General features: G+C 37.7%; 1 protein-coding gene across 1 annotated transcript in view; it reads right to left on the minus strand.

The window, feature by feature from the left end:
* Nucleotides 1–16,965, minus strand: part of TET1 (tet methylcytosine dioxygenase 1) — a 103,110-nt gene that overhangs the window by 23,200 nt on the left and 62,945 nt on the right. The window contains exons 4-6 of the mRNA XM_045582213.1: nt 9,725–12,017; nt 6,562–6,643; nt 6,000–6,093 (exon numbers count right to left, since the gene is read on the minus strand). Of these exons, the coding sequence (XP_045438169.1) occupies nt 6,000–6,093; nt 6,562–6,643; nt 9,725–12,017 (2,469 nt within the window). The remainder of the gene's footprint in view (nt 1–5,999; nt 6,094–6,561; nt 6,644–9,724; nt 12,018–16,965) is intronic.

Here is a 16,965-nt window from a genome sequence, read left to right on the forward strand (position 1 = left end):
TTTCTGTTCTGTATAATCTATTCAGCCTGGTGTATTTTTTCATAGCAGTCAAAACTGAGTAAAAGATCTCTGATAACTGTAAATACATTCAAGATGACCCCAAAATGGAGCGAGATACCATGTTGATGGATTAGTAACTATTAATGTCAATTTTCTCCAAAAAAATTTTTTTTTTAATTTTATGCATTGTCAATCAAAATCCTGTCAACTTGTTTTGGTTTGGGTGAAAATTGACAAACTTGTTTCTATAAAAATGCAAAGGAACATTAAGAGCCAAGAAAAGGCAGAGAAAGTGGTCAACAAGATATCAAGATTTATTGCAAAACTATAGTAATTAAGTTAGTTTCAAATTAGTACAAGGGCAGATGAAAAGATTAATGAAATAGAATAGAGAGTTCAGGAGATCAGTATAAAAAAGATCACCTGGACTTAGGCAAATTTGACAATACAAAGTATCTTTTCAATAAACAATACTATGTAGATATACATGTAGAAAAAAGTGAATCTTGACCCTTACTTCAAATATGTAACTTGAGTTATATTGTAGATCTAAAAATGAAAGACAAAGCAAAAAGTTTTTAAAAGAAAATAGCTTCATGACCTGCGAGCAAAATAGAACACCAAATTTAATTGTTTACAAAGGAAAAAGTTAAGCTGGATTATTTTAAAATTAAGAACATCTATTCATCGAAAACATTAACAGGCAAAAGATAAGGCAAGCAAGTGAGGGAAATATTTAATATATACATAAAATTGATAAAATAGTCTTATCCAAAATAAAGAACTTCTGCAAATGAGTAGAACACAATTAAATGGACACTATAGAATATCCAAACAAATGGTGAGCTTAAGAAAATATAGTTAACATTATTAGCAAAGTAAAAAATGATTTAAAAGACTACATATGTTTGTGGGGTTATAAAATGGAGCAACCACTATAGAAATTGTTAAGTTGCTAAAAAAAAACCAAAAAAACAAAAAACAACAACAACAAAAAACAAACAAACCACAAATAGACTGCAGGGAATATATCCAAAAGAATTAATACAGCAGAGTCTTGAAAAGATGTTTCCATATCCATAGTCACAGGGGAGGAGCCCAAATGTTGATTAATAAATGAATGAATAAACAAAATCAAAATCTGTATATACACAGAATGGGATATTCTTCAGCCTTAAAAAGAGAATCCTTTCAGCCCGGACCGGTTTGGCTCAGTGGATAGAGCGTCAACCTGCGGACTGAAAGGTCCTGGGTTCGATTCTGGGCAAGGGCATGTACCTTGGTTGCGGGCACATCCCCAGTAGGGGGTGTGCAAGAGGCAGCTGATCGATGATTCTCTCTCATCGATGCTTCTGAGTCTCTATCCCTCTCTCTTCCTCTCTGTGAAAAATCAAAAAAAAATGTTTAAAAAAAAAAAGAGAGAGAATCCTTTCAAACACTACAACATGGATGAACCTTTCGGAAATGATACTCAGTGAAATAAATCAGTTGCAGAAAGAAAAATACTATATGATCCAACTTATAAGAGTTATCTAAAGTAATCAATCGAAGAGAAATGAAAACTGGAATGGTGGTTATCAGGAGCTGGGGTAATGGGAAAACAGGGAGTTATGTAATGGATATAGAGTTTCATGTTTGCAAGAAAAAAGTTCTAGAGATCTTCAAAACTATGTGAATGCATATAAAACAAATAACTATTTAAAAATCCATTGTATTGCTATCACTTGTATTTCCACATTTTGGCCCATGTTTAAAACCTACATCTGGTATTTTCACTAGATCTTTAAAATCTTAAGTAATTAAAGAGTAATCAACTGAACGGCAGAATGACTGGTTAGTATGATGCACAATTACCACCAGGGTGCAGGTGTTCAATGCACTCCCACAAGGGGAGTGCTGTCCAGCCAGAAGCGCAGAAGCAGGGCTCACAGCTGTGAGCACAGTGACCAGTGGTCGCAGCCCCGCCTCTATGGAAGCACTAAGGATGTCTGACTGCCTGCTTAGGCCCAATCCCCGCCGGATGTCCTGTCAGTTGGACATCCCCCAAAGGCTCCTGGACTGCTAGAACCCCACATCAAGTGCAGGAATCTCATGCACCCAGCCTCTAGCTATTTGAGTAACAGAGTTCTGGGTCAATACTACTGTTATGTTTGATCTTTAATAAATCCTATTAATTTCTAAAGATATAAACAGCACAAGCAAGTATCAGGGGCACAAATAATACTGCAATCAGATGTGGAGAGATAAATGAAGACCTGATGCTCTCAACTTTGAAAAGTGGGTTATAGAGGTTATGTATGAAACAGCCAGTTAATGATTTTCTCTCATCATTGATGTTTCTTCTCTCTCTCTCTCTCTCTCTCTCTCTCTCTCTCTCTCTCTCTCTCTCTCTCGCTCTTCCTCAATGAAATTAATAAAATGTATTTTTTTAAATGCGATAAGCAAATAATTGTAAACAAGTGATCCTGGACAGGATTCTGAATCACGACAAAAAATGTTTAATTTTTCCATAAAGGATGTTATTGGATATAAAACCTAAAGATTAGATATTAATCTTGTACTAGGATTAATTGTTATAAGTTTATGTAAGATTTTAATAATAGAAACTATGAAAGACAATTTACTGTGGTTAAGAAATACCCTTGTTTTGAAAACATACCAATGCTTTTATGATAAAGGCCATCTTGCTTACAAATCACTATTAGGGTATACAGGAAAAATAGGAGGAAGAGCAAAGGAGATAGAAGGCAGAAGAGGTAAAGAAAAAGCAAAGCATATGTGGTAGTACATTACATTTAGGAAATGTCAATGAAGATTATCTGAAAACCTCTGTACTATTCAAGCCACTTTTGCGTTAAGTTTGAAATAATTTCAAAATATTAAGTTAAAAAATATTGTTCTTGTGCTGGCCAAAGTTTTGGGACTTTGGTGTTCATGGTCCTCAGTATTGGAAGATAAGCTCCAGGACAGAGTGTCTGGATCAGTGGGGACATACATAGCGGAAGAGACAAACTACAGGCAAGTATCTGGATGGAAAGTACCAACTCCTATGATGTCAAGGACAGGCCTCTGTCAGGAACGATACAGGAATAGCAAAGAATAAGTCTTTGCATAAACCAAGGGTGAATTGGGAAATTTCTTGTATTGGAAAAAAATATCATTTCAGTTAAAGTAAATCTGTGGAACAATGAATAGTCAATGCATATTTAGGTTCAGGTAATATCCTAAGTAAATTAATGTGAATTAAAAAGTATATAAACGTAGAAAAACTAATGAGTACCCATATGCAAAATACTGTCAATATTAGGAAGATGTGCCCTAGCCAGTTTGGCTCAGTGGTTGTGGTTCAATTCTTTGTAGGGGCACATACTTGGGTCATGGGCTTGATCACCAGTGTGGGGTGAGCAGGAAACAGACGATGAATGATTCTCTCTCATCATTGACCTTTCTATCTCTCTCTATATATAAATGAAATCAATAAAAATGTATTTATTAAAAAAAATCATAGCTAGGAGGAACTCTGAAATCAAGTATGGGATGGCCAGAGATCACTGTTGGCCAACAAAACAAAACAAAACAAAACAAAACAAAGCCAAAACACCTCACCCATTAAGGTTATTTAAGGCTACCTATGTATAATATATTACAATAAAATGAACTTCAACCTTCGGGGATGTTTATTTCTTAATCTGGGTGGAGATTACATAGGTGTGTTCTCTTTGTACAACTTCACTGAACTGAACGTTTATGACTTGTGTAGTTTCCTTTTTTTCTTTTTTTAAATATCTTTATTGATTTTTTACAGAGAGGAAGAGAGAGGGATAGAGCGTTAGAAACATTGATCAGCTGCCTCCTGCACACCCCCTACTAGGGATGTGCCTGCAACCAAGGTATATGCCCTTGACTGGAATCGAACCTAGGATCCTTCGGTCTTCAGGCCAATGCTCTATCCATTGAGCCATTCCCAGTAGAGATTCTTTTATATTTTTTACCCTGCTACACTTGCCTCCTTGTGTTGAAAGAACGGGTTATTGCTTCTCTTTTTTAGGGGTCACACACAAAAAGTCTAGCAGCAAATTCTGACTGGACAGCAAAACTTAGTGAGCTACTCTTCACATTATTTTGCCATTTTCCATAATACTGTTTTCTTCTTTCCTAGAAATGTTTCTATTCCAGGTGGTCATTAACACTCTCCCAAAATCCTTAGCCTTTGACAGAGTCTAATACTCTTATTCTCTTCTGTCACTTTGCGTTTTCTCAGGGGCTAGTTATCTCTTCCCTTAGATTTGGATGGTACAGTCTCTTTGATCTACTCTGCTCTATTAACTCCTTACACTATACTCCCTTCCCCAATTGAGGTTTGGAGTAATGGCAGGAGCAGGTAGGAGAATTCGCATGGGCTGTATAGATAGCTCCTATGTCAAAGCAATTCACACTATTTCCCCCTAGATTTATACAATAACATAAACTTTCCCATTTTGTTTCCTTTGTTCTAAGACTCTGCCTAATCCCTGACTTGCTTGCCTTTGGCCTGTACCATGGTGCTACTTATATCTGTACCCAAATTTGACACCTGGTGTTCTGGTTGACTTGTGAGAAGACCATTTTATCAATGGTCTTTAGGAATAAAAATTAGGCAAAAGCTAATAAGTTGATGTTGTCAGTGATGCCAACTGACTTTTTTCACTTTGTTTTGTTATAAAACATATTGTCTGCTAAATACTATTAGCACTACTTTTATGTTAGCTTAGTTGCTTAGAGTTCATTTTAAAGGGAACTTTTTATTCAACTATCTCTATATAAAAGCCTAAGAGACCATTACAGCCAAACTGCCTGAACGACCGGACAACCAGTCACCATAATGCACATGGACCACCAGAGGAAAGACGCTCAGAGCAGGAGCTGCCCCCTGAGGGGTCAGTGCACTCCCACAGTTAACCTCCCATGGTACACGTGTGGGCTCGATCCCCAGTGTGGGGCATTCAGGAGGCAGTCGATCATTGATTCTCTCTCACCATCAAAGTTCCCGTCTCTTCCTTTCCCTTACTCTCTTAAATCAATAAAAACACATCTTAAAGAGCAAATAATAATAATAATAATAATAATAATAATAATAATGGCATGTGTAATTAAAAATGTATATTTATAAAAGAATCCAAACCATTATTAACAAATATAAGTCTGCACACAGACATGAAATCACACAATGTTCAAGTTTAATAATGAATACATGATAAATGCACGCTATGCAAGATGAAAGTATATTTGGGGAAATAAAATCCATTAGTTGAACATTTACTAGATATCTTATATTAAAATGATTTATCTCCATTTGCTTTAACCCCTTTTAAAAAAATAAATCCTGTATAAAGGATCCATATGTACGACTTAATTATTCAAAAACCTAATCCTTTCACTCAATTTTTCATTAAATTTCTATCAATATTTCCAAGGTGTGGGGTGAACAACTATAGCAGGCTATTAATTCTAATACTCAAAACTTTTCCATGCCACAGAAAAAAAAAAAGAAGAAAAAAAAAAGAAATCAATATTGAATACCACAGCAATACTATTTCAAGATAGCAATTCAAATTATTCAGATCTCAGTTTCAATGTTCCCCTCCCAGAGAGAGCTTTAACTGAATGTTCAATCATCATGAGAAACCCATGGAAAGTTCTCACTAATGAGACAAACAAAATAAGGAATATAAAATTGCAGTTAGTCTGTAGACTAAGCATATTAAATGATAGAAATTAAAAGCATAAAATTTGGAAAGAAGAATAAATTACATGATTGTACATCTCAGCTAGACAAGAGAAATAAATCGGAAAACCAGAAATATGTAAACTCTATGGCAGGAGCCTGCCAATTGATGTGTCTCTCTCATCAATGTTTCTATATCTCTATTCCTCTCCCTTCTCTCTCTAACATCAAGGAAAACAAAGTTTCATACATGGAAAAATCCATTTTGAGAAATGTATAAATACAAAATACTTACCCACTTAGCGACAGGACATCCACGAGAGCTTTTTGCTTCTTTTCCGGTATATATAACCTTTTCTATCCTTACTGCACTTCCTCTTTGCCCATACCTGAGTACAAAACACAGTGAAAAGAAAATACTTGTAATATATATTTTTAACATCTTAATGTGCACAAGGTATGGATTTGTAAAAGGTCAAAAACCGAACTCTGGTCATCATTTACTTTTGTTAAAAACTTGGTTTTGTGTGGCAGATATTTTGTTATATCCAGTTTTGTACTATTTCTACTATTATTATGCAATAATATTAAAAAAACAGAATATTTCTGAATTTATTATTTTTTTAATTTGGCGAAGACAGCCTTGCTTTTTGAGTGTCTTGCTGAGGGCCCAATGGCTGTTGTGATGAGAGGCTGAGCAGGGACACCAGGGAAGCGACTCTGGTCCTGGGCCCTAGGAAACATCATCTCATACTCCTCAAGGTGTTGTGTTCACCTCACGTTTATCCCAGAGGTAATCCCTCTGCATGGAGTCTGGCCCACAGTAAGGATTTTAACAGGGAAGCGGATTTCCTCACCTATTCTCCATGATTTCCCTGACAGCAGCAACATTTGGTCCTGCCCCAAGGTGCGTATAATATGGGCCTTTTTCTTTTTGATCTGTGGAAGGAATAAGATTATTAGACCCAGAGTTTTACAGAACTGCATAGGGGCAAGGAAGAACTAATTCATAATTTTGGTGTTTTTGTTTTGTTTTTTTCTTTCCAATTCAGAACAATGAAACTTGACAGGTTTTGGTAAGCTTCTGCCATTAAAGTCTAGGGCAATGAGCCCTGAATTTAAGTTTATTTTCCTAATGCATTCTTACCCTGAAAATCAGAGGAGGAAAATATCTTTTAAGATGTGGGTCATATCTGTTCTCTTAATTTCTCACTTTTATGAAATCTATTAATAATTGAGGTACAAAATTCAAATTTATCCAAGAACAATATACTTAAAAGCATGGTTTCAGAATCCCATTAATTGAGCCCAACTATTTCACCACTAAGGATCTGTTCTAGTCTACAATTGCACAATTATGTGTTTATAATGCAAATGTACACGAGAATGTTCCTCGCTACAATTATTTGTAATATTGAAAGAGAGTAAACCTTAACATCTGTCAATAAGTGATAGGTTAAATAAGTTAGAAGATGTTTATGTGGTGGAAAACAATAAAGCTATTAAAACAATAGAATAATATTTACAATCACTGAAAAAGAAATCTAAGAAATTATAAAGCAACATTTTTTATTTTTTCAATTACAGTATACATTCTATTTTTTGTATTAGTTTCAGGTGTACTAAAAAAAATCTAAGAATTCATGCCGGGACCGGTTTGTCTCAGTGGGTAGAGCGTCGGCTTGGGGACTGAAGGGTCCCGGGTTCGATTCCGGTCAAGGGTATGTACCTTGGTTGCGGGCATATGCCCAGTGGGGGGTGTGCAAGAGGCGGCTGATCGATGACTCTCTCTCATCGATGTTTCTAACTCTGTATCTCTCTCCCTTCCTCTCTGTACAAAAATCAATAAAATACATTTAAAAAAAAATCTAAGAATTCTTAAGGTAAAAAATTAAAACAAAATTAAAGTCAGTATAATGTTAATTCGTGTAGAAAAACTGAAACAGGCTTTATTTTTAGCAGATGTTTGCATCACAATTTCGTACTATTTGAATTTTTGTGAATTACAGATTTATTAGAAAACAGTGTTCTAACTTGGTCTCTTGAATCATGCCTAACTAGAATCACTGTGGAATTATTATGAGCCTGGGTGTACCCGCCTACACCAAAATGTCATCATTGAACTATTTTGATTGGGCACCAAATACAGTTTGGGATTAAATTCTGTGGCTTCTCTGACAAGGTCTATTAAATAGATTAATTTATTACTAGTTACCTAGAACACTGGTTCTTTTTTTTTTTTTTTTAACATTTTTTATTGATTTTTCACAGAGAGGAAGAGAGAGGGATAGAGTCAGAAATATTGATTAGAGAGAATCATCGATCAGCTGCCTCTTGCACACCCCCTACTGGGGATGTGCCCGCAACCAAGGTACATGCCCTTGCCCGGAATCGAACCCAGGACCTTTCAGTCCGCAGGCCGACGCTCTATTCACTGAGCCAAACCGGTCCCGGCTAGAACACTGGTTCTTAATAAAGGGTGAATTTTCCTTGGTGGGACATTTGACAATATTTTTGGCTGTGACAACTGGGCCAGGGTGTGTGTGTGTGTGTGCAGGCCAGCAATGCCACTAAACCGTGACAATGCATGTCTCCCTACAATAATTATTCCCTCTAAAATGCCAATAATGATAAATTTGAGGTACCCTAACCTAGATAGAGGCTATTACCCTTATTTTGCTAGAACATAATACCTCCAGAGAAATCCTTTACCCTTCCATGGGATGGTCCCACTTGGGATGATTTCTGAGTGAGTCTGCTTTTTGTTTCTCTTCGTTACTTTCCTATTTCTATAGAATGAGCAAATAAGCTCACATGTAATTATTGTGTTTTCCTAAAAACACAACTTCAGATACTCAATAAACTTGGATGCTTTGCTGTGACTCTAGACAATCATCCCATTGAAGCTATGCACATGGTAACATTAGACTTTCTCAGGTATATATAAACTCTACAGATCTTTTTCCTATTTGTCATGACATTCAGAAAATCCCTTTTACTATTTGACCTCAGATTTTTAAGCAACAGCTGGTGAATATTACAAACATAGACTGGAGTTTGGATGGCCTGTCTCTGAATTCTAGCTTAGTCCATTAGTACTGTAATATTTTTTAATGATTTTAAAATTTTTAGAGAGAAAGAGAAGCATCTATGTGATAGCAAGACATTGATTGACTGCCTCCTGCACACCACCTACTGGTGATCAAGGCCATGTATGTAGGCCAGCGGTAAACTCCTTAGTCAATAGAGCAGCGGCTTGTGACTGACCTAAGCAAGTGCCTTGACTGGTAATCAAACCAGCAACCTTTTGGCACACCAGAGGACATCAAACCAACTGAGCCACCATGGCCAGGGCGAACAACTCAATATTTTAAAACTCCAAAAGCTTTGCAAATTCTTCAACTAGTCAGTATTATGAATTTTTTCATATACTGTTCAGGCACACCCTTTATATTGCAGAGCATAAAACCAGAAGGCACAAAAAAGAAATGTCCCAGTTATAGTTCTTGACTGGGTGGTAGCAGTTACAGAAAAAAATGTTTACGGTCATTTGTTAGTTTGTAGATGATATATTTTATAATCTCTGTATGCATGTTATATCTCACAATAAAAAATATATTTTAAGCAAAAAGCTTTCAGGTTTGAAATCCTTTTGCACTCAACCACTGAGCCATGCCAGACAGGCATTTTTAAAATATGGGAATAAAGTGTAATAATAAAGTATAAAAGGAATTCACTCTTACGATATTCAGAATAAACAGCCTTGAGTGAAATCAGCTAATTTTCCACTTGAGAAAGTTTCCTGATTAGGAGTTGAATTTCCAATTTACCTGAGCAGCCATCATTAAAGGTCTGACAGAAAAATGTGTAATATAGAACTAGGTCGTCCACCTTAGCTAGGATATGAAATAGGGCCAAAGTGCCTCATTGTAAACCACAATAAACAAATCATGATTTGGTCATGACCGGTGGCAATGAAATGCAGGTAAAGAAACACACACACCACACACGTGCACTTACCACAGTTGCAGCTTGGCAATTCAGAATTTGTCGTGGTAGACACCAGGTTTCTTGTAGAATTAGTTAAAAAGTTCATGGCATAATTATGAAAATTGTGTGCATTTTCTACTGGGGCAACTTGGGATGCTCCGCCACTAGGTAAAGAGACGTCTTCTTCGTTTGTGGTAGAAACCACCGTGATCCCACCTGAACTTTCGACGTTTACATTTCTGAGAACTTGTCCCGGGTGTGAGGAGGGGGTCTCATGAGAGGTGCTGGGCAAGGCTGGCAGGCTCGGGTGCATGGGCTGGTCTTCACCATCTTGCTGGAACTGAGTTTGGTCACGGTCAGGCATCACATTAGCACACTGGTTAGTGAGAGACGAGGACAGGAGGCCAGGATGAGCTTTCTGATGGACGTTCACCACGGGGTGTACCGGGGAATCAGGAACTTCTTCTTTAAACGCCTGCCCATTGGATTCTGTTTGTAAATGGGATGTGGAGTGATCAACGTTCATCATTTCTTCCCGTTCTAATTCAGAATTTCGCTGGAATTTGATCTGAGCAAGTGGAGGGAAAAAGTACTCGTATTTGATGGCCAACTTTTTCGGGGTAAGTGGTGCCCGGACTGGGGGTACAGGAGGAACTTTCCCCAACAGAAGAGGGAAATCACGGGGACCGAACTGCCCAAATCTTTGAAATTTGGACGCTATCCAAATGTCATGTAACCTATTATACTCGGATGACAACTGCTCCTGCCTTTTCTGAGCATTTTCTTGACAATTTGTGGCTGCAGGCTTCTTCTTCCGCCGTTCTTTGGATGGGGTGGATTTTGTCTTTTTCCGGGTTTTGATCTTTTGCTTTGTCGATGAGCCATGGTTATTTTTTACACTGGAGCGTGGTTTCGCTTTTATTTTGTTCTTCTCCTGACTGTGTCTTTGCACATTGTACACAAGGTTTGCTGATGTACTTGCTTCGCTGGTTTCCTCTGGTTTTGGACATCTGAATTTGATGACTGAGGCAAGTTGTGTTAACTGTGCGGCAACATCTTCCTCTATTTGACTATGAACTGTATCTTGACACCATGATGGCTCATCCTTTATAGCTAACGTGCGGCTGCTGTCCAGTAACTGACTGCAGGACCCCAATTCACCACTTGGTGGTGGCGACTCGTGCAAATTTTCTGAACGGCTGTCTTGAGTACTACAATTTTGAGCAGCATTTTTACTGGTGTCAATTTCAGGTGAACTGGAATTTGGTGTAAAAAGAGACGTGGAGTTTTCTTCATTTGAACATTCCTGTGGCTCCGTGGACACTTGGTCAGTAGCTGCGCCGCCGCCGTGTGACGTGGAGACGTTACTTTGGCCATTGAACAGCACCGTGTTGCATGAACCCTGCTTTTCTACAGAGGGACCCTGGAAAAGGCTGTGAGGTCCCCCCTGCAAAAACCGTTCTTCGAGGTCCTTGATAGAACAGAATAAAGCTGTATACTTGGTGTACTTATTAAGCACACCAGCTGACATCTGATCGTTTTTTTTGTCCTCCTCAGACTTGGATGGTGAGGCGTTTGCTGCGGGGGTTCCGGAAAGCTGAGCCAAAGCTTCGATCACATCCACCTGCTCCTGCGTTAATGTCCTGTCCATCACGAGGGATAGAAGATGTTGTTGAACTGGAGATCCATGATTTGGTTCTGTACTTGGTATATTTTCTAGAGGTTTTGGTTGCTCCCTTGCCGTGGGTGTACCAGTAGGGCTGGTGCAGCTGAAGTCTGCGGGATCAGGAAAAGACTCTGAGTCAGGCTGCTGGAAGACGGAAACATCGCTTCTGCCCGGAAGATGATCGCGTGCGTTGGTAGCAGCGGAGCTCATGGCATTGTTCTGGCTGGCCGAGTCTACCAGGGGGTCACAGGAATTGTTCCCAGACACCTTGTCACACTCTTCAATGCTGAATGTTCTAACAGACACCTCTGTTTCCGTGGGTATGTAGTGTACATTTTCAATGCCATTTGTTACCGTTTGTGCAAACAAAACTTGAGGCTCGGGTAGGACTTCGCTCGGGTCATCTTCAGAGTTTCCCAGTTTTCCCCCTTCTGTCACAATCGCCTTCACCTCTCCTTTGACTTGATCTGTTAATTGGGATTTCTTGCTCTGCGTCCACTTCTCCACTTCAATGCCTGTCATACTTCCGTCATTTTCAGTTACATTTTCAGGGGGGTGTGAGTTCAATTCCAATCTTTTTTCTTCCCCATGACCACATCCACTGTAGTCCATGGATACTGACTCGGGGCCATTGACTATTTTGTTTTTAAAATCTGCCTGTAAAACAAACACAGCAAATATGCATATTACCCATTTAAATCTTTCAATAAGAGCCACTGGAACTGAATCCCAAGAATACAATGTTGAATTTTCCTTCCAGTCATCATTCCAGTGCCAAAGGCAAACCATTGCTTTGACATGGTAGATTTCTTTTGCTTATTATCAAACTACATAACTGACTGCCTTTCACTCAAAATTATTTTTGTGAGATTTACCCATTTAAATACCTCAATACGAGCCATTGGAACTTCACAACTTGTTAAGAACACTTGTAATTCATGGTTTTGTATAGTAATTCGTTATGTTGACCTTTCAATTATAGAGGCCCATTTAAGTTGTTTCTAGTTTTTGACTATTACAAGTATACTCCTGTAGTTTTATTATATGCATTGTGTGGAGTGAAAATGCTGGGTGCTAGAGTGGGTGAGTATATCTGTATATCTTCAACTGTAATATAATACATAGGGCAAAATTTTTTCTAAACTGGTTATCAATACACTTTCAGCCAATAATTACGACAGCTCCAATTCTTCTACACTCTCATCAGCAATTAATATTTTCCGTCTTTTCATTTTGGTTATTGTGTTGAGTTGGTAGTTATACAATTCCTTTGAAAATTTATACTGAGATAAAATTCTAATAAAATAAAATTCAATGCTACCTTTTCAAACTGTACATTACTGTGGTTTATAGTACATTCACAATGCTGTGCAAAAACTGACTCTTATCTAATTCTAGAATATTTTCATCGTTGGAAGAGAAACCTTATACCCATTAAGAAATCGTATTCAAAATGGCTGACGTGTTTCAGTGTTTGAGCATCATGGTTCTATTCCTAGACAAGGCACATGCCTGGGTTGCAGGCTCGATCCCCAGTGTGGGGCGTGCAGGAGCAGGAGGCAGCTGATCAATGATTGTCTCTCATCACTGATGTTTCTATGTCTCTCTCTTCCTTTCCCTTCCTCTCTGAAATCAATAAAACAGTATTTTTTTTTCTAAAAAAAAGGACATGATGATGATTGTATAACCTTACTAAAAGCCAATGTATGAAATTTTTAAAACAACGATGTCAGGGGCAAATAGAAAGGTAGCTTCTATACTGTTAACATTTAAACATGGCACAGGATGTCCTACTCAATGCCAAGGTGAGAAAAAAAAAATGAATATAACAAATTGGGAGATGTATTGTTCAAAAAAAAAGATGATACAACTGATTCCAGAGAAACCAGGAGCATTTATTAAAAACATACCAGAATTCAGAATTGCAATAGTTATATTCAGAATATAAAATATGGCCAAAATCGGTTTGGCTCAGTGAAAGGTCCCAGGTTCGATTCCGGTCAAGGGCATGTACATTGGTTGTGGGCACATCCCCAGTAGGGGTTGTGCAAGAGGCAGCTGGTTGATGTTTCTCTCTCATCAACGTTTCTAGCTCTCTATCTCTATCCCTTCCTCTCTGTAAAAAGTCAATAAAACATATTTTTTTAAAAAGAATATAAAATATGTAAGCTTTATCCAATTGTATCAAACAATATTAAACAATTTTAGGAGAAAATAACTATATCTGATTCTTTCTCCTTTTCTTTTTTATGTATATTTTATTGTTTTTTACAGAGAGGAAGGGATAGGGATAGAGAACTAGACACATTGATCATGGAGAAACATTGACCAGCTGCCTCCTGCACACCCTTACACGGAATGTGCCCACAACCGAGGTACATACCCTTCATCAGAATTGAACCTGGGACCCTTCAGTTCCCAGGCTGATGCTCTATCCACTGAGCCAAACCGGTTTTGCCTATCTGATTCTTTTTTAAAAATATATTTTATTGATATTTTACAGGGAGAGGGGGGGATAGAAGGTTAGAAACACTGATGAGAGAGAAATATCAGCTGCCTTCTGCACACCTACTGGGGATGTGCCCACAAACGAACGTACATGCCCTTGACTGGAATCGAACCTGGGACCTTTCAGTTCTCAGGTCGTCGCTCTATCCATTGAGCCAAACCTATTAAGGCTAATTTTTTAAAATTTATTAATTTAACAGATTGAGAGAAACATTGATTTGTTATTCCACTTATTTTATGCATTCATTGGTTGCTTCTTATATAACATAGAGACTAAATAAAATTAGAAATGAAAATGGTGAAGTAACAACTGATACCACAGAAATACCAAGGATTGTAAGAAAAGACTATGATAAACTATATGCCAACCTGGACACAATGAACAAATTTCTAGAAAAATACAATCTTCCAAAACTGAATTAGAAAGAATAGACCATAACAATTGATGAAATTGAATCAATAATAATAATAATAATAATAATAATTAAACTCTCAGCAAACAAAAACCCTGATTGGAACAGCTTCATAGGGGAGTTGTACCAAACATTCCAAAGAATTAACACCAATCCTCCTCAAACTATTCAAAAAAAGAAATCAAAGAGGAAGGAACACTTACTTCTAATTCTTTTTTTTATGAGGTCAGCATTATCCTAATTCCAAAACCAGATAAAGACATTACAAAGAAAGACATTACAGGCCAACATCCATGGGACAAGGATGCTAAAATCCTAAACAAATAGTAGCAAGTCGCATCCAGCAATATATTAAAAGGCTCATGCCTGGCTGGTGTGGCCCAGTGGTTCAGTGTCTGCCTATGAACCAGGATGTCAGGGTTCAATTCAGGACAGGCCACATGCCTGGATTGCAAGCTTGATCCACAGCCGGGGGTCTGCAGGAAACAGCTGGTCATGATTCTCTCTCATCCTTCATGTTTCTATCTCTCTCTCCCTCTCCTCCTTTTCTGAAATCAAACTATATATATATATATATATATATATATATATATTTTTTTTTTTTTTAATTTTTTTAAAGATCATACAACATGACCAACGGGGATTTATTCTAGGGATGTAAGACTGCTACAATATTCGCAAACCAATAAATGTGATACATAACATAAATTCAAAGACTAAATCACACGATCGCATCAATAGATGCGTTCAACAAATTCCAACACCCATTTTTAATAAAAACTCTCAGCACAGTGGGAATAATAAATAGTAGAGGGCATGTACCTTGGTTGCAGGCACATCCCCAGTGGGGGGTGTGCAAGAGGCAGCTGATCAATGATTCTCTCACATCGCTGTTTCTAACTCTCTATTTCTATCTATTAAAAAAAAAAAAAAATCGCCGAAACCGGTTTGGCTCAGTGATAGAGCGTCAGTCTGCAGACTGAAAGGTCCCAGGTTTGATTATGGTTGCGGGCACATCCCCGGTAGGGGGTGTGCAAGAGGCAGCTGATCGATGTTTCTCTCTCATCGATGTTTCTAGCTCTCTATCTCTCTCCCTTCCTCCTCTCTGTAAAATATCAATAAAATATTTTTTTTGAAAAAGACACATTTTAAAAAAAGTCAATAACATATATTAAAAAAAATAAAATTGATCCAACAATTACAGTTGTATGAGCAAGGCCTTCTGAAGAAGACGAAGATAAAGACGAAGACGGAGGAGGAGACGGAGGAGGAGGAGGAGAAAAGAAAACCGTTGCTCTTGTTCTTGCTGCTCATAGTGAAACTGTGTTCATAATGAAACCTGCCACCCACAGTGAAACTGAGTGGCCAAGTAAATAGATTTACCACTACTTGGGGGGAAATCCAAATTCAGGCCATGACAAAAAGGAATGGCAAAACATGACTAATTAGTAGTATGGTATATGAAATGTGTAAAGCGGTTACCTAAAAGAAAATGAAATTAATAAGCATGGAATAATCAAAAAGCAGTTTTAAAAATATTCAACAAGCCCTTAGGACAGAGTACCCAGAGACCCAATGAGGGCGCCCCTTACCCAGCCCCCTCTTCATTTAGGATCTCCTTGCTTTCCAAGGGCCCTTCTCCTGCCTCGGTAAATTCCTCCCTAAACCCATGCAGCCCAGCTGCTCACTTCCTCCCCGCTCACTTCGTCTACTCCGGTGGCTTTCAAAATAACATTTTGCTTGTATTTTAAAATATATGTGTAACATCATCATATTTTAAAACACATCTAGATAATGTCTAAACATTTATTTTTAAGTATGAGTGTTGAAAAGAAACCAGCTTAATTGCTATCTGTTCAATCTTGAACGCTAAGATGGGGAAGGGAAGAGCAATCCTGAGAAATTATGTCAGCCAGGTGATGACGTATTTTCTTTTTATAAGGGATCATATAGATTGTGATGGAGATTAGATAACGTGACAAAAATGAGGTTTTGTGACCTAACAATTTCATGAATGTTAGCCGTGTATAACACTCATTTAATTGTCACCACCAGGCTGAGGTCAACACCAAAAAAGTGCTCAACCTGAAGAAAAATGCAAATGAAACTAAGCTATTTTTTACTGATCAGAACAGCAAATACATAAAAGTTTGGCCATGTAGGCCCATCTCTAGTAGACTAATTCAATTGTGATACAGCTATATAATACCTTGCAGCAATCAGAAAAACACAAAAACACAAAAACAATTCCATTGCAGCAATCAGAAAAACAACAACACAATTCCATCGCTAACAGCCAGGATGTACAGGATGTATTGGAAAAGATAGAGGACCTGTATATGCAATGTTTGCTTTCATGTAAAAAGTGAAGGGAAATTATATATATTCAGATTTGTATAAAGAAACTCAGAAGAATCACAAAAGAAACTAACACCAGTGATGGATAGGAAGAGGTGAGAAGCAATACTCAACACTGAGAGAACAGAAGGTGCTTGGGTATCAGAAGTCCCAGACTGGATTAAACTCTGTTAATATTTTAACATATTTCCTTTAACATTATACAAAAATTGATTAAGCTCTCTATGGGAAGATTCCAAGGGTATATAGTGAGTGAAGACAAGCTAAATGCAGAGTAGTTTATGCAGTACCGAATTCCAAAGTGGAGCAGAAGGAAAAACGGGATG

Source organism: Pipistrellus kuhlii, unplaced genomic scaffold, assembly GCF_014108245.1.
Source record: "Pipistrellus kuhlii isolate mPipKuh1 unplaced genomic scaffold, mPipKuh1.p scaffold_m20_p_15, whole genome shotgun sequence".
NCBI classification, from domain to species: Eukaryota; Metazoa; Chordata; class Mammalia; order Chiroptera; family Vespertilionidae; genus Pipistrellus; species Pipistrellus kuhlii.